The following is a 21,886-nucleotide window of genomic DNA, read 5'->3' as shown; positions in this document are numbered from 1 at the left end:
ACGTCCATAAACCCTAATGCGAAACCCAAGGAGATCACCCTGGGGAGGGCAAGGAATCTGCAGGCAGTAAGGTGTGTGGGGTGTCATTACATTCTTGGGCTGCAGAGCATAACTTTAACACAAGGCTGTTTTTATTTGGCTTGCAGTGGCTTGAGTTGGCTCTAGTGTTGGTTGTGTGAGGGAGGTGTTTGGATCTTAAGGTTAAGGTTGAGTGTGCAAATAGGGCTGATTGAGGTATTCAACTGTGTGTTGTATATCGAGTATGATATTGGTATGATGTGTATTGACTTAAGTATCATACGATTGAACGTCCATCAAGATATATATTGTCGTAGCTGTAGCTGAGCTGTAGCTGTATCCGAGTAAATGACCATACAAACCTACACCCAAGACAGGGTGTCAATTCAAAATCAATCCATACCACAGCACATACAAGGAGTAAGTACCGTAGCTGCATACAATCCAGATCCAGTCAATGAACCCAGACGACGCACGGAGAAAACAATTGACTCAAGGCGTCTCATGGACTAGTCACTAAAGTCATCAGTCAAGGAAGTCGACCGTTGCAAGTCCAGAAAGGGATGAATACTAGGACCCTCCCTCCCTTAACCCTAGATAGGGAACGCAGGACCATTCATCCCTTCATGCACATCTTCCCCGTGGGATCTACCCACCCCATGCAGAAAATCCAAGATCAAATAAGATAAAGTCTGGGGATATGCATCGATCCCAAACCTTATCGCCGTGGGGAAGGCGAGGGACATAAAGTCAAAATTATCGCCCGATCAATCTATTGATTGATACTCACCGAAGGGGTGGATTATTGCCCCCTAGGTACCTAGTACCTGCCTATCTTGTTGAGGGTGACGCTGGAAATATCTAAAATTGAATGAAATGAAGGGAGTGGTGGGTTGGTTAGTGCTTATCGATTGATAAGTTAATTGTTAGTATGTATTGGATGTTGAAGGGGTGGATTCTGTTTAGTATGGAGATGGACTTGCACATGGGATGTACAGTAGGGTGTTAAGGATTGATTGGGGATTGAGTCTTGAACTCAAACAGATTTGGCGATTGATATGGATAGAAGGGGGTATGAATGGATTGATTGCCACTGGCGAGGATGATACTCTATACTGACTATTAAGTCTGGGATGGATAGAGGGATAGAAGGAGGAAGATGGAGTCACGGGACCACGCACAGCAGTCGTGTCACTCTCCGACCGTCAAATCCAACAGGTTTGTTTACCTTTCTCTCCTTTCAGGTAGCTTCATCTCCTCACCACCAGTCCGCATTGTTATTGTTATTGTTATGGCTATTATTATTATTCCTGCCACTTGCTCACCACACCACCATTACAATGACAACACATACATACATACGGACCAGCAGGATTCAAATCCCCCCCGCTCTCAGTGTGACATCACCTGGACATCCCACATCAAGACTGGATGGACTGGACTGGATTAGAAACAACCGGTTTCACATTTCGCGCTGCCAACAAATATAGTTTCGAAGAGAGCAGGGCAGGGGGTTTCCATTCTCCAATTACGTTGCTAGTTGCTTGGTGTACCCCGCACCGCGTCTCGGTATTACTTGTTCGTGACTGACTGCCAAGCGGATTGGGTAGACACTGATTGAACGAGGATGCTATTTGAGGATCTGGGAGAAATCATGGGTCGCTTGCATCAATTGAGCAGAATTGGAGTGACTCCTATCTACGACGTACACTCCAATCTGTCCGTCGGTCAATCTGTGGTCTCAGTCACGTCACGGGCGGCTCCTGCAAAGGATCACAATCCCTGTCGCATCCTCCTCGTCTCTTCCCCACTCCGCGATCGGGCGCCCCGAGATACGACCGTACTAGTAGAGTCCGGCGCCTACGATGGATTCTGCCCAGCCAGCTTGGACTCCGTCCGCGATCGCAAGCTGTGGGTGATCGCACGGTGATGACCCGCTGTGAGAATCGCACGCGCTGGTGGACACTGTGGACCACCATCGCAACTACCACAGAGCGATCAACAGTGTTGTGCCAGCCAAGATCATCTGCGTAATACCGACGGAAGAATGACGGCATCTGCCCGGGCGCGTAGGGTCAGGCTGCAGATAGGCTGGAAGCTAGTTTGGCGCCAGCGGCACTAGACTAAAGGTCGAGACCCGAGTGGGATCTCGCCAACTCAAGCCCATCCCCATTTGTGGCGGAGCTGAGATGAGTATTGAGTTGTCGGGAAAAAAAAAGAAGAGGGAGTTCCATCTACTCCGTAGTGGGAAGGATAAGATAATGCAACTAACTACTCCGTACTATGGGGCGTGTAAGCCGCGATCGCCTGGAGCTCCGAGCTGAATGAACGCCCAGCCCAGCTCGGTCGTCGTCGCGCGAACTAGCTTCCTAGTTCTGGCCAGTCGTGGCGGTGATTGGACTAAGATGCGGATCCTCTTCTTCATCTTTCTTGGAAATGGAAACCGAGGGCTGGAGCCTGGCGCCGTGCTCGGCCACACACGTGCAGATGTGAGGCTCCGTCATCCTGACTCAAGATGTGCGATCGAGCGAGAGCCGATCGATCAGCCTCAGCGAGACGCGGGCCATTGCTCCATCTAACTAGTACCTACGGACGGAGAGTCGTACGGTCATTGTCCGACCGGACCCAGTTTCCTTTCCCACTTGCTCTGTTGGCTGCCGTGAGGGTGACGTCGCGGGTTTGTCCGGATCAGACGGAAGTTCAAACAAACCTGTCTTTCGTCGAACGAACGGGTTTGTAGAAGGAAGGTGGAGAGACCGATCGGTCTAATGCGGGGCCTAACAATCGTGATCAAGAAGGGATTAACAATCGTATCAAGAAGGGAATAATATTGCAATCCAGGTTATCAGCACAAAGGGCATCGAAAGGGATATCTCCCTAGCTAGGAGTGCAATGGTTCTATCCAAGTAAGGGCAGCGATGCATGCATGCATGTCTGGGGGACAGCGCAGCGGGAGGACAGTGCTCAAAAATGTCGGCAGACGGCCTTAGACTCTAGCAACCATCTAACTCCCAGGTGTACTGGTGTACTCGTGGAAAGAAAGGCTATCACCGTCGATCCGAGAATCATCGGCGAAGATAAACGAGAGCCCTGACCCATACTTACACATAGCCATGTCCATAATTCGGCACCTAGGGCATGTGCGGGCGGGTCTCCCAGCTGTTCAGCAGAGATTACCGGATGGGGTGATACCAGTGCCTATCCAGGATCGAAACCAGTTCCCTTTGGCAACGATGCCTTGATTTCTGAGGATACCTGAAGTAGGTATGTGGTTGTTGGTTATGTGGGATGGGGGTCGTGAATGAAGGGTGTCCTCTATCCCGGTTAGGGCATCGGAGATTTTATATCCCAGGTTTGGAGACAGTAAGGAAAGCAGGCCGGGGTGAAACCGTACCTTACGGATGACACTTTCTTGTCTTTTCTTTTCTTCTTTCGTTTTATTTCGTTCTTGATTCTCGTTCCCTGGGACACCAATACCGGACAAGCTCTTTTTCCCGACTTGGTGGAGTCGGTGGAGATTCTTATTAGATGCGATCTGTATTTTTTCTTTTTTTTCTCTTCGTTTTATGAGAGGATGATAGGTCGTTTGCTGGAACAGGAAAAGAACAATCGGCACACACGGAAGATATTATATTATTGATTTTTAATATATTGTATTTTATGTATTCTGTGATCTTACTATTGTAGTTTATTCCGGTCAAAAGGTTCAACCTCACCCCCGGCCCAAGGGTCAATATCAGTCTATACTGAATTAGAGAAGGGATGTATCAACCTCGCATATGCCAGGAGAGTCACTTGAACCATGACTGACTGAACTGGATTTCAGGATCCACGTCCAGACCGGTGGTGACTTGGTTTCCATAGCAGACGGTGAACCTGTCAGAAATACCAGAATATTATGATCCAAATCCAAATGTCAGTAACCGGAACGACAGGAGTGACGAACGAATCAGGTAAAGAGCCAGAACCAGAAGGAAAAAAAGAAGTCGACAGGCACGATGGAGACTGAACCCCAAGTCTGGTTCGGCCAGCGTGATAGGCGAAGGGTTGCTGAGCAGCCAGGTTAGCGTAGGTGAGGGCGGCAAGGGAGTCCGGGCAACGGAACTGGTACCTGCTTGACTTAGTGGTTTGCTGCATGGAGGAGGTACCTTCTGTCTGTCCGTACTGTACCTGTAGTGTTTGTACCATACCGTATTGCTTCATATGAGATATAGGATATATATCAGTCTAGACACCAGGTGATGCTAGGAATTAATTCATGACTATTAGATATTGATCTTTATTAATTCTCTATAAATAAAGAGACTCGCCAATATATCAAACAAGGGAGATGGTCAATAGTGCTGTTCTCCTCGACCAAGTGTAAGATCGTAAACCACATACCCGGGTACGACCTATACACCATCCATACATATCGCTTAAGCTCTTCTCGCAACCTGGAGATCCCTCCCCACTTTGGCGTTGCCATTGCAACAAGCTCATCCCTTCAGCTTCACCTTTTCTGTCTCGCCTTCCTTTCTTTCTTCTCTTCTCTCTTCCTCTCCTCTCTTGCGATTCCATCCTCCTCATCTTCTTTAAGACCTCGCCTCCCGCTTCTTTCATGCTGGGTGTCTAGATCTTTCTTCCGACTTGCACCCAGCCCGGTTCCTCCGCACTTCTCTCTTCGCATCGGTAATTTCTCCTCCAATGCATTAGCGTCGACAGACCTGCTGCTCACTGCTCTCCCCTACTCATTGCTTGCTGCACCTGATTACGTGCTGCAACGGACGGCGGTCGTACGAGTTGGGACCACTGGCTAATCATACCCGTTGATCTTAGTAGCCCCTCCCTCTCTCCCTTCTACCTTTCCTCCTACCTCCCCCCCGTCCGTGGATAAACCTGATATCGACCGTTTCCCTGAAAGTGCCGGCCATGGTGCCTTAGACGCTGGTTCCCCGCTCCGTCACCTCTCTCCCCCTCACCTTCTCCACTCGAAATCTGCCCCAGACGGAGACCGGCATTTTGGAAGCCCTCTCCGCACCGTGGAAGTCCGGGTCTCAACACTCGGCGCTTGGAATCCCCAGACGGAGAGCGAAAGAGAAAGAGAGAGAGAGAGAGAGAGAGAATCCGAGAGAGGCCGATTCTTCAGCTGCATCCTCCGCGTGAACTCAAAAAAAGTCCCCTGCATATCGGCCACTGTAGCATATGCCAGATAGATAGCTGCAACATCGCAATATTCTACCCGTGCCTTGCATCACTGGTTCATTGCGTTCATCGGCCGGGAAATTAATCCAGGCCACCGATCTTCTAATCCACCATGGAACACTCCTCCCCACTGGCCGCCATGCAGCCGCCCTCCATGCTCTTTGGCCACTGCTTCCGTCCCGACGCCCCGACGTCGTATCCGACTTATAGTCCCATGGGCGGCCTCGGTTCCAGCCACTTCAACTTCAAAGACTTGTCCATGAAGAGACCCTCCGCCGACTACTTCGATGTGAAGCCGGTCCGGGGTTCTTCTCCAACGGCTAGTCTGGCGGCCGACTTGTCTCAGAATTTCCACATCGATCAAAGGTTCGTCATTGTCTCCGTGCCTGGCTGTGTGCGAAGATTTCCTTTGTCCGTTTCATGGACATCATCTTTGAAAGACCCCGCGCTGACCAAAAATAGCCCCCAGCTGGCTACGCCACGACGGTCTTTGTTTTCCTCGAATCTGTTTGGGAATGGCAACAGGCGTGGTAAGATCTCGAGAATGACCTCGATCGACCTCGGCCGGCCGTGGGCTAACCCGCTATATATAGAAGAGCCGATGACCACCCCTCCGCTCCCCTCATCCTCACCAGCCCCAGGAATGGACGTCATGGACATGTCCCCGCTACCCCACAAGCCATCCTTCAACGCCCCCGACGTTGAGATCCACTCCCCGACGTTGGATTGTTCGCCCATGGACACTCCCGTCCGACCGTCCTTCTCCGCCCTGCAGGATTCGCCCTTGGTGGCCCAGAAAGATGGTCTAGAGTAAGAGAACACCTGACTGGACAAAGGAAAGACGTGTGGGCATGGGTCTAATTGCGTGTGCGTGCAGGAGGAAACGTCCGACGTTCTTGCGCCCCTCGTTGGCCAAGACCAAAGCCCAGTCGTTTCAACTGGGCATGTCGAAACCGGCCCCCGAGAGCCAAGCGCCCCCCTTCCGGTTTCAGAGCCGCGGGGCCGCCAAATCCTCCCTCAGCACGTCCGCGTCCCTGGAGGACATGTTCCACGAATCCCCGCAGCGCGAGCGGCCCATGTTGCGGAACCACTCCTCCAGCGGTTTGGTCGCCCACGGACGGCTGCGACCGCCCTTGAGTCGCGAGACCAGCCATCGCGGCAACGCCTCGCCCTCTGCCGCGTCCATCCGCAAAAGCTCCCACCCGCTGATGCGCCCCCGCAAGAACCAGTGCCGCCGGTCCTTGAGTATGTTTGAGAGCCCCGACGAAGTGATGACCCCAAAACAGGCTAGTTATTCTACAAATGCACCCCTACAATCGATCAGCGATATCGATAGTTCCCCTAGCCAACAGCTGCCGCACTCGATCCCGGAGGACCAGTCTGATTCCCTGCCGCGGATCAGCCAGGGTACCCTGGTGGAGGTGATGGACGGCAAGTACAACGACCGGTTCGACAACGTCATGGTGATCGACTGCCGGTTCGAGTACGAGTACGAGGGGGGTCACATCAACGGGGCGGTCAACTACAACGACAAGGAGTACCTGGCCGCACAATTGTTCACCAGTCCCAAACCGCGCACGGCGCTGATCCTGCACTGCGAGTATTCGGCGCACCGCGCGCCCATCATGGCCAAATTCATCCGGCACCAGGACCGCGCCTTCAACGTGGACCACTATCCCTATCTGACGTATCCCGACCTGTACATCCTGGAGGGTGGGTACAGCGCGTTCTTTTCGGAGCATCGATCGCTGTGCTATCCCCAGAACTACGTCGAGATGAACGCCAAGGAGTTCGAACACGCCTGCGAGCGCGGCCTCGGCAAGGTCAAACAGCGATCGAAGTTGATCCGTGCGCAGACCTTTGCCTTTGGCCAACAGTCCCCGGAGATGGAGGACAGTCCAACCGGCCGGTGCCGGAATCCTCCTAGTGACCGTCGTCTGCTGGGATCACCGTTTATTGAAAGCCCGGCGGCGGGTCGCAGCCCAGGACGGCGCATGCTTTCTTATTGAGCCACCGATCTGGTGACGTCGGATGTCCCGGGCGTGACCCCTACCTAGATTCACCGCCGTTCTCACCAGTCGGTGATGAACAGAGCCCCATCTTTCGAAACACTCGTGGGAACTGGAACCAACCCTGCCTACAACAGGCGCAGGCCCGCCCCAGTCCCTTCCACTCGCTTGACACTTTCGGATTTGTGTTTTATTTCCTTTTTGTTTTCGGTTGGCTGGATGAGATTTCCATATTTTGACGACACGACAAAGAACGCGCCTCCCTTGGAGAGGACGCATCGAATTTACGACGGGGAAGAACCCCACCTAACGACCCCCAGCCACTCTCTCAACACCAACTTTTTCCTATGTTCTGAACGAGTTTCCTACGTGATTCTTCTCCGACCTCGATCGGACGATTTACGATACCTGGGCATCTTGCCTTCCCCTTCTTGGAATTTCCCCCTTCCCGTTTTCTATTTTCCCCTACCCGTCTTTTAATCCACGCTCCCCCCATTCTGTACACCTCTGCGAGGGAGAAGAGTCCTGCCGTACGAAGTACATACGTGTACGGCTCGTCGAATCGACGATAATCACCATGTGTGCGTGGCAGCGGGTTTCGAAGCTATTGCTGGACCGTCTGATAGAGACGGTTTAATATGCCTCAGTGTCCGTGCAACCCTGTACATAGAACCGCCATGGTTATCCCGATGTGGGAGACTGGAGCAAGATCTTTCCTTTGTTGGAATGGATATGAATTCAACTTTGGACATTTCACTTTGTTCTAGTAGATCAACTTTGTCCTCCAATGTACGGAGTAGTTAACTAGAGTAGATCGCCGCTTAGTAAACGGGCTTATCGCCGATAAGCTATTGACAGCCTGAGGCATACATCTATCTTCTCCGCTTTCTCCGCCGAATTTCTTTGATTTTCGCGATTCTCCATCTCCACCTCATCATTCAATCCATTCAGTTCATGCAGACATCCCACCATGGACATCGATGACATCCTCGCCTCGGTCGACCAGCCCGATGCTTCCACCCCCCAGTCCACAGCCCTCGACCACCAGCTCCTGACCCGCTTCTGGATCGCCGAGCGCGGCGTCTCGGAGCTACTACCATGGCCGGCTGGTTTAATGGATCGGACGATGGAGCGAGTCCGACGACAGGTTGTCTTCAATTACTACCATAATTACTGCTCTCCAAAATCTGACTATATGTGACACAGATCGAATCAATCGAAGACCTCGCCGCCTCCTCCTCAGACCCTTACTCCACAGCCACAAACAGCAACAGCAATAACAACCCCACCCTCAACCTCAAGCTCTCAATCCTCCAAACAGACCTCTCCAGAACCCAATACCTCGTCCGCTCCCTCCTCCGCCACCGTCTCTCCAAACTCTCAAAACACAGCATGCACTACCTGCTTCTCGTCTCGCCGGGTCCTTCCTCATCCCCCCAAAACAACAACGACAACGACGACGACGAAAACGATCCCCACCCGCAAGACTCCATCCCGCCGCTCCCCCCAACCTCCTCAAACCCAGATACTGCCGCGCCACTCTCCCCGCAAGAACTCGCCTTCCTCCACGCGCACCAGTCCCTCCTCGCTAAACACTACGCTTCGTCGTTCCTGTCTTCCTTCCCGCCTCAGCTCCGCAGGTTGGATGATAATGCAGGCGGGACGAGTATGGTGCAAGCCCCCGAGACGAAGGAGGTTGTGTTCGTGAGGTGTCTTGTTGATGGGGTGAGGGTTGTTGTCCCTGCTGCTGATGCGGGGGAGGATGATATCTATGCGACGGCTATGCGTGTTGGGGATGTGGCTGTTGTGAGGTGGGAGGGGGTGAGGGATGCTTGGGGAGGGGGGAGGTGGAGGTTTTATAATACTTTTGTATGGACTCTTTTTTTCTCTGAATCGTTGTTTGGCATTTTATATATCCTATCTCGTTCTATTTTATTTACTTTGTTTGGGGGTTGCGTCTATATGTATGGGTGGGGTTGGGGTTCGTTAGATGTTTGTCTGCGGTGCTATACTACCTTTATATATATAGTGATACCTGCTGCCTGTATAGACTCATTAGACTTTACTCTACCATAGATTACTACCTATTTTAAGTACCGTAAGTACAGGTTAGTAGAAATGAATACGTGAAGTCTCATAATCATTCATCTGCATCCCTAGATAATAAACCCATATAAAAAAAGAAATCGGCTTAAAAACCGCCATAAATCCAACACCTCATAGTGAATCCCTACCCGACCTGCGCCCTCCTCCGCTAAATTCAATTCAACCGAAACCCCGCGCCCAAAACAAGAATAGATACACCAAAGGGGTAGAAAGTGGTCGGAACCTGAAAGAAACTGTCATGTCGAAAAGTTGGAAAGAAGATGATGATGAAGGAAAGAAAAAGAAGAAGGTAAATCAAGCGATATATCCATACGTCGGGGGATCTTCACCCACTCGCTCGAGATACTCCCGATCGATTAGGCTTTCAATCCGTCGCTTGATCATGTTCACGTCCGGGACGAAGCGGGAGGAGAGTTGGCCGAGGACTTCGCTCATTAGTTTTGAGTGGGGGAGGGTTTTGCGTTGTCTGATCTCCGTTAGTTATAAATTGCTTGAGGGAGGGGGGTGCTTTTTTTGATAAGGGGAATGGGAAGGGAGGGGACATACTTCATGATTCGAACAACAGCAGCTTCAATGCTCGCCCCCCGCTCCTCGTTCATCTTCTTCTCCGTCTCCTTGCGCTGATCGTTGTTCTCGACTTTGTTGGCGCTGCCGCTGACGACGCCAATACGGACCTTCGTGAACTGGCTCTGGAATTCGTGGTTGAAGAAGAACCGGTCGGTGGGCTTCACCTCGCGGCTCATGGGTTCCTTTTTGAGGACTCGTGTTTTGGGCGCCACGGCTAGGGACTGTAGATTGCGGATGAGATCGTGGTCCGGGATGCGCGTGCGGCTCTGGATCTCTGCAAAGGTGAGCGATTCGCCTGGCGCGACGTCGTTGAAGAGCAAGAGGATGATCATCGCGTAGGTGGACACGTTGAGCTCGTGGCGCTGGGTCTTGCCGTTTGGGCGCTGGAAGGTTGCGCGGATGTCGGCTGTGCCCATGCTGGCTTGCCAGGAAAGTTTGCGGCCGCTGTGTTTGCTGAGGTAGAATTGCTCGAAGCTCTGCTTGACGGATTCAACTTCGCGCGGGAATACGCAGGAGAGTTGCACTTCGTCGCGGGTGTTGGACATGATTTCCATGGGCCACATTGTGCTTGTGAGCACGTTGATCTCGAGGTCGACGGGTTTGCTGTCCTGGCTGGCGCTCTTGCGGATGTGGTCTTTGTAGTTGGATGTTAGGTCCTCGGAGATGGTCATGTCTTTGAACATGGATTCGAGACGCTGCGTGAATTGGTTGCCGACTTCCATTTTCATCTTTGAGATCATTTGTCGCTCGGCGTCCATGCTGGCGGAGCGTTTCATTAGCAGACGGCGGGAGAGGTGCTTCTTGTAGTAGGCTTCGAAGAGGTCTTTGTCTTTGATGTAGCGCAGGAGGGTGATGCCGTTGTCGAGGAGGGAGTCGACTTCGCTGTCGGTCTTGCCCTTGATGCCCTTTTTCAGGTTTTCGTCGAAGAATAGGGAGAGGTGCTCGGAGCTGCGCGGGTTCGAGTTGATAAAGTCTGAGAAACTGGTCGTGATGGCGCTCTGCATCACCTGGTCGGACATGAAGGAGTCCACCCAAATGGCGTCGAACTTCTTCTTGAGAGCTAGGATGTCGTCCACCCATTTGATAGCCGACGTGGTCTGCTGGTTCATCGGTTTCTCCTTCTCTTTGACTGCTTTCTTGCCTGTCGGTTCCGGAGCCGGGGCCGGGGCGGTGGCTAAGGTGTTGATTTCCTGGCCCATGTCGACGATGCACTTTTGGACGACCGCGGTCAAGGGCGCCTTCTTGCTGTCCACCCGTGAGCTGAGGACGTACACACTGCGCAGGATATCCAGGCGGTCTTGATCGAGCATATTCCGGACCCCGGTTCCCTCGAGATTGACGACCTCGGCGATGTTCCGCTTGATGAGCTCGTTATCCAGGACCTCCTTGATTTTAGATTCGGACAGCGTCGACAGCGTCGAAGCGCAGCGCTCTTTTTCCTCCGTGATTCGCTCCATCGCTACCTTGCAGAATGTCGCCGCGTCGGCCGATTCCACCAGACGTTGCCCCTCCTTTTGGTAAAATGTCTTGCTGGCCTCGAGGAATGCCGGTTCGAAACTGGTCAGGTAGAGCTTGGATGACTCCTCTTCGGTGATGGTCTCATAGAGACCCTCGAGCATGTAAATACAGTGCCGTATCAGCGGCCTCTCGATGATCTGGCCGGATCTCTCCAATTGGACCAAAAAGAGAACCGTCGACTCTAATACATCGGCCACCGTTGTCTTCGTGTCAGGACGGACCGGCGACCGTAGCACGATATCTCGAAACAAAGCCATGGACGCAACATAGATCGATGGTTTTCGGTGATCCGCCACGACTACGCGATCCTACGGAGAGAAAAGTCAGCGAAGTTCTTGATGCACCGCGGGTAGATACGTACCATGTACATCAAGACATCGGTAATCATGCCCATGGAGAGCTGATGATCTTCCCAAGTCTCCCGCAAGACGGTCAGGAACCTCTCGCCGGCCGCTCGCCGCTCATTTGCCTGGTCTTGAATGTCCAGCGCATCTTGGGCAAACAAGAGACTCGGCGAGATGGCGGCATTCACCCAGCTCCGGACCTCCGTTTCCAGCCACTCCCGCTCCAATTGTTTCACCCGTTCGTAGAGGTCGTGACCCCGCATGGTCACGATGATGTTGTAGGCATTTCGGTAGAGTTGTTCGAAGGAGAGATCGGAGGCATCTTTCGTGTGGATTCTTTTCAACGAGCCCGATAAGGCTTGCCAGTTCGCCTCGAAGTCGTCCCCTTTACTCGATGCTAGACCCTACTCACGTTGTTTAGCTATTAACTCGGTAGGGGACATCGTCAAAGGTTTGGCCCAGTGACAGGTGGCGAACGCGGGGTTGCCTTAGATACGGCAAAAGACCATCAGAACAAAGAAGACTATGCACACATACCTTCCGGGGTGCACGAATCTTTTGTCTTGCTCTCATCGCCATTTTCGAAAGCTCTGGCAAACGGCCATCCACTGATTCACAGCTGGGTAGGGATGCGCGGGGTATAGCGAGTCTGGAGGGATACACAGAACAAAGACCTGAAGTCAAGGAAGGATAAGAGGCAGAAGGAAGAATAGTGAGCACTATCAGAACTCCAGCAACACCAGAAAACAAGCAAGAAGGAGCAGTGAAATGGAGAAGAGAAGTGAATGAGAAAGAGATGAAGATGAATTGATTGTTTGATTTGATCCCGCGGAGAGACACCCGGATCAACGTAAGTCCGGCGCAATCGAGATTCTGCCGTCATTCTTACTCTTCATCTTCATCTTCTTCATCATCTTGACTTTTCCTCCATCTTTTTACTTCTTCCCATCTCTATATATCATCTACATCATGCCTCCCGCAATGCCCCTCTCCCAAGGCCTCCGCCTCATCTCTTCCCTCCCCCGATCCGCCATCTCCCGCAACGCCGCACGACCTCTCTCCCACCTCGCCTTCCGCTCCCTTCGACCCTCCCCAGTGCCATCCCAACGACCAGCCACAAGAATCACCATCCCCTCAATCGGCAGCATCCGCACCAACTCCTCCTCTTCCTCATCATCATCCGAAACCGGCGACCGACCCCTCACAGACCGTACCAACGACCCCGCCACCGACGCCGAACACGAGCAAGCAAACCGCCAGCGTCGAGAACAAGAGCCCGCCTACCAGATCACCTTCACCTGCAAGCCATGCAACGAGCGCTCTTCGCACCGCATGTCCAAGCACGGCTACCACCGCGGCACGGTTCTCATCCGGTGTCCGACGTGCCGCAGCCGCCACGTCATCAGCGACCACCTCAATATCTTCCTCGATCAGAAGAGTACCCTCGATGATATCTTGGCGAAGCAGGGCGATAAGTTGACGAGGGGCTATGTGGAGGGCGATATGGAGTTCTGGGATGATGGGTCGTCTACGCCGAGGTCGCAGTCTGAGACTGAGTCGGAAGGCTCGTCTGGGTCGTCGGATGGTCAGGGCAAGCTGGGTTGATTTGATTACTTGGTGGTTGGGTTTTGTTTGGATCGCACTTGGTTGGTGGTCCTGGCGTTTGGTCGATCTTGCTGTCGTCGTTAGCGCTATAGAAGGGTTTGTCTGCGATGTTGATACTGGGGATGGATGCCTAAGCGCTCGAATCGTGATATGATGATCTTGAGGCGTTATATAAACGGCTGTTAAAATTTTGCTTGGAATCCGGCGATAAACCTTTACACTTCTCCGTGACTTCTGTACTATAGACAACTCTCTATTCATGTGGATATATACTCTGTACAAAAATCAAATCTATCTCCCCCCTCCAACGCCAACTTTTGGATAACCCAGCGCAGCACAATGCATGACATGAGACGAAATGAAATGAAACAAAACAAGAACAAGGAAGGAAAAAGACAAGAAAATATAGTGTTCACCATCCGCGTCTCTTCCCCCGATGTTCCATCCCGCGCTCCCTCCTCTTATCATGCTTGCGATCATTCCTCCGCTTCTTCTCCCGCTCGTACTTCACCGGCTCAGTAACAGCCTCAATCCGCCTCTTGACGCGTCTACCCTCGCGCCTCTCCTTGATAGCGTCCTGCACAAGCGTCATCTGCTCGATGTAAACGGTCGTGCCCAGCTTCTTCTGCAGCAGATCGAGCACTTCGTGGCAGTTGGACACAAGCGCCTTGTAAGAGTCGCGGAAGGTCTCGTCCGACGACCGCGGAGGCGGGATCGACGCGTCAGTCATGTGCTGCAGCGGGAGCAGGATGACAGGCAGCGAGGGGTGGATCTGCTCTGCTTCCAGGTGGCGGATGAGTGCGGCCAGCAGACCGATCGAGGCGGTCTTGGGGACGAGCGACCCTGCCCTCGTGGTGAGGATCTCGCGACGCAGGATCGACGAAACCTGCTCGAAGATGTACTGCAGGCCGGACTTGGTGGGGCTTTCGTCCTTGGCTGCTGGTGTTGGGGCGGTTTCTTCGTCGCCGTCTTTGCGGTCGTCGTTGTCCTCGTCTTCGCTTTCGTCGATCTCGGCGTCCTGCGTATGCCCGCGGGAGAGCTCGAGCCCGTTTTGTGCGCAGCATCGTGCGAGGAAGATGATGTTGCGGACGGACTGCGTGGCGAGTTCCTCGCTGACGGCTGGGGTGCGCAGGCAGCGGAGACTCGCGCGGATGAGTTGCACCATCGCGGCCCGGTCCATGGCCAGCCCCGTGCTACCGGCGAGAGGCAGCGCGCTGTAGCCCTTCTCGGCGTTCGCCTTGGCCAAGTCGGCGAGCCAGATCCCGGCGAGGTTGGCGGCGCATGTCTTGACCCAGGCGTGCGGGTAGAAGAGACACTCGCGGATGGCAGCCCACATTGCGGTTTGGTCCTTGGCCAGCGCGATCGCGGGCAGGCTCTTGGAGAGTTTCAGGTAGAGCTGGAGGGAGAAGTAGAGCGTTTGCCAGTTTTCGGTGTCGTCGGGTTGCTGCAGCACGGGCTGCATGAGATCTGGGAGGACTCCCGTCACGAAACGGCCTTCTTTCTCTTTGCCTGTTATGTCGGCATCGAAGTAGATCCGCATGGCCTGCAGGCCGGTGGTGGTCAGGAGAAGATTGTCCGTTTGTTCCAGCCACGAGCGGAGGGGCGTGAGGATGGTCTTCAGCTGCTCCCTGTCGGCGCGGCTGTACATCTCGCCCAGCAGGGCGCCTGCCATCTCTCTACACTCGGTAGATTCGTCGTTGGACATGACCATGATGATAGGGAGGAAGAACGTTCCGACAATGTCTTGGGCCAGCTCTGGCCCGGTCTTGGCGAGGAGCTGGTTGATTGCCTCCATGACTGACTGGCGGCCGTCCGCGTGCTTGTACTCGAGGTTCTTGGCCAGGAAGCCAAGCTGCTTCGCCCACCGGGTTTTAGCCTGAGGATACTCGATCAGGAAGTGGATGTACACGCCGCGGGCGAGATCACGCGCGGACCGGGTCTGGTTCGTGACCATCATGCTGGCGATGTGGTCGACCAGCTCGTACATCTCCGGCACCACGAACTTCCTGGCCATGACGGCTCGGATGAAGTTGAAGGTGATGCCTTGACGATCCGGCTCTTCGATGTCGGCGGTGAGACGCTGGAGCAAGTATGCAAGGTGTCCATCGCGCAGCTTAGTGTTCTTCCTTTCTCGCAGCAGAGCCGAAATCAGCTTCAACGCCGCCTGGCTGCCTTCGGTGTTTGTGCTCGGCGCCTCCTTGACGATCTTGACGGCCTCGGTGAAATAGACGTGGGAGTTGTCATCGATCTCGGCTAACGGAAGCTTGACGATGGTGGACAACAGTCGAAGCGCAGATAGCTTGACCTCCTCTTGAGACTGAACCAACGAGTCACCAATGATCGGGAGGAACCCGGTCAGATTATTGGGCGTGAGCAGGGAGTCGAACTTGTTCAAGGTCGAGCGCAAAACATCAAGAGCGAAACGGGTTAATTTGTGCACGTAGGACGAGGTGGTTCCACGCTTCTCACCCCGCTTCGGGGCTTTGAGGTTGATGAGGAAGTTCTTCTGCATTGCACTTTCGGGACCCTTCCTCTGCCCGGTTTCTGCCGGCGGCTGATACGACTCCTTGATCACCTCGTAGCAGAAGATCAAGAGATCGCGGCTTTCCGCAGCGGGGTTCCGGAGAAGACCGATGCCAATTCTCCGCAGGAGCTCGTCTACCTTTCTCACGATAAGGGAATTGAGCTTCTCTCTCAGCAGTGACTGGAGAGGGCGAATCAGCTTCGCCAGGTTCGGGATGGAGGAGTTCTTCGCTAGCAATTCCATAGAATCGTAGCTCTTATTACTCTTGACCTCCTTCATCTTGCTGACGTAGTCCTCGGCGTCCTTCTCTTGACCGACGGTGCCGAACGTGTCATCCATGACTACTCCGCACAGGTCCGAGAGGCAGTAATCCAGATCCCCTTGCGCAAACTCATCGGCCGTCACCACGAGGATCGAATGCACAGTGAAGGACAGCACGTGCAGCTGGTAGCCCTTCGTGAGCGTGGTTCGCAGCTCCTTCAGTATATAGCCGAAGTAACCCGGCCCCAGCAGAAGGGAAATATCACTCAGCGTTTTCCGGGCAGTATCGCGGGCATCCTGGGACCGACTCTTGAGGATATTGCACACGTCCAGGAGGACCTGCGGCAGGCGAACGGTCATGTCTTGTTCCGGCAACAGCTTCAGAAGCTTGACAGTGGTAATCGACGCCGGCAAACGCAGACTCATCTGCGCTTCATTCTTGTGATGGATGAAGCTGATCAAGAACGGCGTAAAGTTGGTCGTCAACTCCGTATTCAGCTTGGGACCCGACGGCAATGACCGGGCGAGAGTGCATCGCGGACCTTCGGTCTCGATACCCTCCATGCCTTCTCCGTCCGTCTCCTTGGGCTTCCTCGCTTGTCCCACGGCATTGGTCAGCGCATCTGCCATTCTGCCCAAGAGTCTCAAAATGTTCCTTTCCATCTCAGACCTGCTGGTCATGTAAGCGCGGTATCTCCGGAAGATGGCCCTGAACTGGTTCCAGTCCAACCACTCGGAAAGGGCCCCGATCGTTGCCACCGCCTCCGCGATGAGATTGTGGGCATTCTCATCAACGTCCTCATCGAAGACAAAGTGCTCGTTGAGGGGAATGAAGATTGTGCTGATGTTTGTAGCCTGGAGTTTGCCTTTCGCCGCTTCGGCGGCCAGACGGCGCAATGCGCGAAGCCGGCGATGCTGCTGTACATGAAGGATGTTGGTGAAGAACGAGGCCTCCTCATCATCACCAACAAGAAGCCCATGCATGTCCTGCACAATCGGCATGGTGGGGTTCAACTTGATGAAGAACCCGAGCGCCGACACAAACTCGGTCCGCACCAACTCCGACTTCTGCCTGATGCCGCTCTGCAGAGAGGGGAAGAGCACGTCCTGAACAAGGGGAGAGAATGCTTCCGAGTCCTTGTCCATGGCAGCCCTTTCAATGAATCGCCGCAGGCCGTACGAAGCACTCGTTCGGATGGCAAGCTCCTCGTCATCCTTGGTGTGGAACAACATGTTGTAGAGCAGAGGCTGCCACTGCTTGGCGTTGTATGTCTCCCAGAGACTGTCGTTCACTTGGCGGAAGGCTTGCTGGCGACGCTCATAATCTGCCTCCAGTCTCTTTCTGGACACGGAATTCAGGTCCTCGCAGAGAGCGGCAACTTCAAGGAGCGCAGGATCATGCTTCGCGTAGGCCGAGAACACCCTGGACAACACTTCTCTGTTCGCATCATCTCTGAAGTAATCAAACATCGAGCAAATCGCACCGTACACCTCCTGCGCGAGTTCGGCATCCTCTTTCGGGTCGAACAGGGGCAGGAAGTGCTCGAGAATACGCAGCAACCCGGCTTTCGTTTTAGGAGACACGCGGTCCGCAGGCTGACGGAGAAGGTAATTGGTGATACTGATCAGGCTCGACGTTTCACTCGAGGACTCAACACAGGGGGCAAGGATGGACAGCGTTTGCACGCCCGAAATCAGCACAGGGCGAGAGGGGCCGCGTCTGAGGAGACGGCCCAGGAGAGAAAGGGTGTGCTCCATGTAGGGCGCCAGGACTTCAGAGCGGATCTCATCGGCGGCAATATCGCCCATCTGCTCCTTTTCTTCGAGTTCCTTCCCGGTGGCAAGATTAACCAAAGGAGTCAGAATCTCGTCCATGACGTAGACTTTCACCTCGTCCCGGGCGGAATCCACCCCAAGAAGGTCCATCACCCTCGTTAAAAGAGTGTCGTTATATTTCACGAGGTAGAACGATGACCGAGGAGCCGTGGCCCAGATATGGAACAGCTTGAGAAGCCCCGACACGCCTTGGGCATTCTCCGTCGCGAACTTCTCGAGCCTGGGGTTGATTACGTCGTCGAAGATAACACGAACATGGCTCGTCCAGTCTCGGTCCAGCGAGATGGAGAATACAAGGTCGAGGCATCGGATGCAGGTGTGTCGGATATTGCGCAGCACCGTGGTAATGTGGCCCTCCGATGACTCGCCGTTGGTGGTCGCTTGTTCCTTCTCCAGACTCCGGCATGCCCGGACCAGACAGTAGAGCACCACGTCCATGGACTGTTCCACGTATGGACTCATTCTCGTTTGCAGTGTGTCGAACACGGTCTCGATCATCTTCAACAGACCGGTCTGTCTCCTCGGGCTCGCAAGATCCCGGGTGAACACTTCCTGGTCAACTTGTCCGTCTTGAACCACCCGGACATTGCCCAACGGTCCAAATGATACTTGCATGAAGATGCCAAACTCATTATCAGGCAGCTGGGAGAGTGTCCGCAGGATCGCCTTTCTTCGTCCAGTTTGTCCTGCTTGGCTATTATTCGCGCCAGCTTTGGAGATCATGCGGCCGTACAAGACACGGAGAAGAACAGGGATCAGCTCGTCTCTATGGTTCTCGTCGATCATGCTGTCGTCTCCACCAACACGAACGAACAAAGAAAGCTCGTCCTTGAACCGGGCCTCGTCCAGAATATTCAAAAGATTCTCCTGGTAAGGCGTAATCTTCGGGGATTTCCAGGTGAAGAGAGCCTTGAGAGTAGTCTTCTGAATTTCAGAGTTACCATGGCACAGCAAACCGAGGAGGGCTTCGTGAACTTCGGGCGCCCTGAACAAAACTCGAGGGTTGAGAAATTGCCCCAGAAGCTTCAAGAACGAAATCCGATCGTAGAAGCCCCAGGGAATATATGCATCGGAGTCAGACTTCTGGTCAGCCTCAGCGGGGACCTCGTCCTCATCGCGGAATGCCCACGAGAGAAAGAGGGGGATAACTTGACGAGATCTCTTCTCCGCAATGGCAGGGATAGCATTAAGGACGCGTAGGGCCTGGGTACGTGGAGAAGCCGGAACGACGGGCAAGAAGGTATGATCCTTCTCAAAGTCCCGAATCAAGATCGATATAGGCAGTTCGGAGTCGCCAAAGTTCGTGGAAGAGAGTTCCTCCACCTTCTGGGAGTTGTAACACAGGAAGTCTCCTGCCGGGAAAAACTTTCTTTCGTCCTCCTTTCCGTCCTCGCTAGGAGGCAAGCCCTTCCCATGGAGCCACTCGATAGCCAACTCAGTGACTATCTTCTCGCCCTCGGCGTTTTCACTGATCGTCTTGAGAGCGGCGGCGGAATCATCCCACAATGGGGCCATCTTCTTAGAGAAGAGGCCGAACAGGAAATTGGGGATCAGTCGAGCCATCCACCGTCGAGAAACAACTTGGGTATACGCCATGGCAAGGTTGCGCACATGCATTGACAACACTCGGGCCGACTGCAGCGTCAGGGGGCTTTCCTCCACCTCAATCGCCAAAGAGACGAGGGATGCATCTTCTCCAGAGGCTTCAATCATCATCCGCAGCATCTTCAGCGAAGACAGCCGCAAGCCGTGAGAAGGACTGGCAAGGTTGGTTATCAAGACATCGGCAAACTCTTCTAGTTCAGGTCGTGCAAGGTCCAGCTCTTTGTGGCAGGTGGAGACGAAAGTCAAAGTAGCTTCCAGGAACCCACTCAATCGGGAATATCTGGCTGCGACTTTGCTGATTGGGACCCATAGATTTGCATCCACTTCTCCACTGTCCTTCGCCAACTCGGCGTAGGCCTGGAAACCGTGGCCGAGATAAAATTTGGTCGCAGGTGAGGGGGTGGGCTCGTCGGTCTTCAAAGCGTCAGAAAGGCGGTCATGAAGGATACGAGTCATATCCGGAAGCAGAGACGGCTCAGTGGATAGCGACAACACGCGAGGGAGTCGAGAGTAGGCGTTGAGCAAAGCTACGTCGGCGTCGCCCGGGCTAGCGAGACTGAGCATGTCTTTGATGTGTGTCTTCCAAGGACCCGGGCAGGTGATGTAGCCAGGCTTCGAAACCTCGGAGGTAACACATCCGGATTGATTCAATCGAATTAGAGCCAAGCATAGCCCATGTTCATAATCCTTCCATGACGCGTTGACGAACTTCTGGAAATAAGGGAGGACAACACTGTGGAATCGTTCAGGACCCCACTCGGAAAAAGTAGTACAGAACGACAGAAAGTGGGTCGTCAGCTGGTCACTGGTGACGGCTTCCATCAGGGGGCGCATGTATGGCAGCATCTCATCCATCGGAGACAACTGGAGAGCGAATGCCATTGCAGTGAGAAGCAGGGGTATAGAATCCGCATACGCATCCAAGGCGCCGATCGCCGTTTTGACCAGGAGCAGTGTAATCTGATGGACGGACCGCCAGTTCTTCACGCGTACTCCCTTCCTCGTAGATACACAAACGAAAATCAACCTGCAACATGCCGTTGCGTATTGTTTGTCCGCCTTTTTGCAGTTCGACTCGATATACGACTTGATGGTCTCCAAGATCGGCTCGAACGAGTCGGCGGTCGTCTCGTGGAGGATGTTGACGAGCACTCCGCTTGCGACCTCTAGCCTTAAGCTACTTCGCAGCTCGTCCTCGGAGTGAATATTATCTAGGAGGCAGCGGAAGACATCCGTGGCGTTGGAGTGGAGCCCTTCCTTGATGCCCTTCATGGCGTCCGAGAACATGGCCATGAGACCTTCCTTGTATAGATCGACATTTTTCGAGTCGGCCGCTGTGTCGCACATGTCGTCGAGTAAGAACGATAGGGCATTCTGGAGGGGTGCGCGATTCTTGTAGTAGACGAGGGCCGCCTTGCGAATGAGGAACGACATAGATTCAGCGGCAAACCGGGCCACAAACGCCTTCTGTCGCTCCTTTCCGAGGTAGGGGGTCATGATCCCCAAAAGCTGTCGCAGATCGGGCACCAGAAGGCGCGACAAAAATTTGAAGATCCACGCCAGACAAGTGAAGCTCCATTCCACCACCTCGACCTCCGGGTGGGTAGCGGCGATAGAAGCTACCAGGGTGACCGACGCGGCGAAATATTTCTCGAACCGGGTCCCCAAATCCCTAGCGAACTGCGAGAGCAGGCTCAGCAGCGGCTCCATCGACAGGTGGTCCCGTTTCTCGATATATTCCACCAGCAAAGCCATGATCTTCTCCTCGTGATACAGGATCTGCGGCAAGCTCTCACACAGCGGGTGGACTTTGCGGGAGAATTGCGAATAATTGTCCGACAAGTTCAGCTCCGACCAGTGGTCGAAGGCTGACCGAAAATGAGACGCGGTCTCCCCATCTTCTTCTCCAAAACTCGGCCGGCGCACGCGGTGGACAGGGTCGATCTTCAACTTTGCGACTCGCTGGGAAAACGGCTCGAATCGATGCGACTTGGTCGTTTGTGTCTGCTTTTTTAATCGCTTCACGGACAAGGTCCGCGAGCCAGACGACGCTGCTACCATCTTGAATACAGATGGTGACGATCACACGCAGCGTCGCTAATATAGATAGTATTTGTGGGGTCTCCAGCAGTATTGAGGCCGAAGATGCAGCACCTTGTATCGATAAAAAATTCATCGGAGCGGAAGCAAGATTGATCCGGCGCGGAGATTAGCGTCGGCGTTTGTGATCAACGCTAGCCATATAGGGTTAGCGTAGTATATCCACGTGACAAGTGGCCCAAGCTCCTCGACCCGTTTTTGACGCTTTT

The 21,886-nt window shown here is 53.7% G+C and overlaps 5 protein-coding genes across 5 annotated transcripts; 3 read left to right on the top strand and 2 right to left on the bottom strand.

Moving 5' to 3' along the window:
* The first annotated feature begins 5,041 nt into the window (after positions 1-5,041).
* Positions 5,042-7,530, top strand: nimT (putative tyrosine protein phosphatase MIH1). The gene is made up of 4 exons (XM_024832926.1): positions 5,042-5,568; positions 5,665-5,732; positions 5,799-6,012; positions 6,080-7,530. The coding sequence occupies exons 1-4, from the start codon at positions 5,315-5,317 to the stop codon at positions 7,209-7,211; spliced, it is 1,668 nt and encodes a 555-aa protein (XP_024691719.1). The 5' UTR covers positions 5,042-5,314; the 3' UTR covers positions 7,212-7,530.
* Positions 7,531-8,181: 651 nt separating this feature from the next.
* Positions 8,182-9,243, top strand: sld5 (putative GINS DNA replication complex subunit Sld5; the record flags this gene model as incomplete). The annotated part of the gene is made up of 3 exons (XM_024836013.1): positions 8,182-8,358; positions 8,418-9,080; positions 9,241-9,243. The coding sequence occupies 3 exons, from the start codon at positions 8,182-8,184 to the stop codon at positions 9,241-9,243; spliced, it is 843 nt and encodes a 280-aa protein (XP_024691718.1).
* Positions 9,244-9,344: 101 nt separating this feature from the next.
* On the bottom strand, positions 9,345-12,509 carry P168DRAFT_271087 (cullin family protein). The gene is made up of 4 exons (XM_024835243.1): positions 12,284-12,509; positions 11,764-12,150; positions 9,864-11,710; positions 9,345-9,783 (listed from the first exon to the last, which is right to left on the bottom strand). The coding sequence occupies exons 1-4, from the start codon at positions 12,323-12,325 to the stop codon at positions 9,612-9,614; spliced, it is 2,448 nt and encodes an 815-aa protein (XP_024691717.1). The 5' UTR covers positions 12,326-12,509; the 3' UTR covers positions 9,345-9,611.
* A 154-nt stretch (positions 12,510-12,663) lies between these two features.
* On the top strand, positions 12,664-13,631 carry P168DRAFT_291264 (DNL-type zinc finger protein). The gene has a single exon (XM_024837378.1). It carries the CDS (start codon positions 12,716-12,718, stop codon positions 13,349-13,351), a length of 636 nt encoding a protein of 211 aa, XP_024691716.1. The 5' UTR covers positions 12,664-12,715; the 3' UTR covers positions 13,352-13,631.
* A 132-nt stretch (positions 13,632-13,763) lies between these two features.
* On the bottom strand, positions 13,764-21,638 carry P168DRAFT_311614 (putative HEAT repeat protein (DRIM); the record flags this gene model as incomplete). The annotated part of the gene is made up of 9 exons (XM_024839519.1): positions 13,764-20,537; positions 20,571-20,728; positions 20,759-20,771; positions 20,808-20,951; positions 20,982-21,281; positions 21,321-21,356; positions 21,387-21,445; positions 21,491-21,566; positions 21,603-21,638. The coding sequence occupies 9 exons, from the start codon at positions 21,636-21,638 to the stop codon at positions 13,764-13,766; spliced, it is 7,596 nt and encodes a 2,531-aa protein (XP_024691715.1).
* Positions 21,639-21,886: the final 248 nt, after the last annotated feature.

The sequence above is a fragment of the Aspergillus campestris genome (assembly GCF_002847485.1).
Source record: "Aspergillus campestris IBT 28561 chromosome Unknown P168scaffold_8, whole genome shotgun sequence".
In the NCBI taxonomy this organism is placed as follows: domain Eukaryota; kingdom Fungi; phylum Ascomycota; class Eurotiomycetes; order Eurotiales; family Aspergillaceae; genus Aspergillus; species Aspergillus campestris.
Note: the sequence above shows the minus strand (reverse complement) of the source record. Positions and strands in the feature narration are given on the sequence as shown.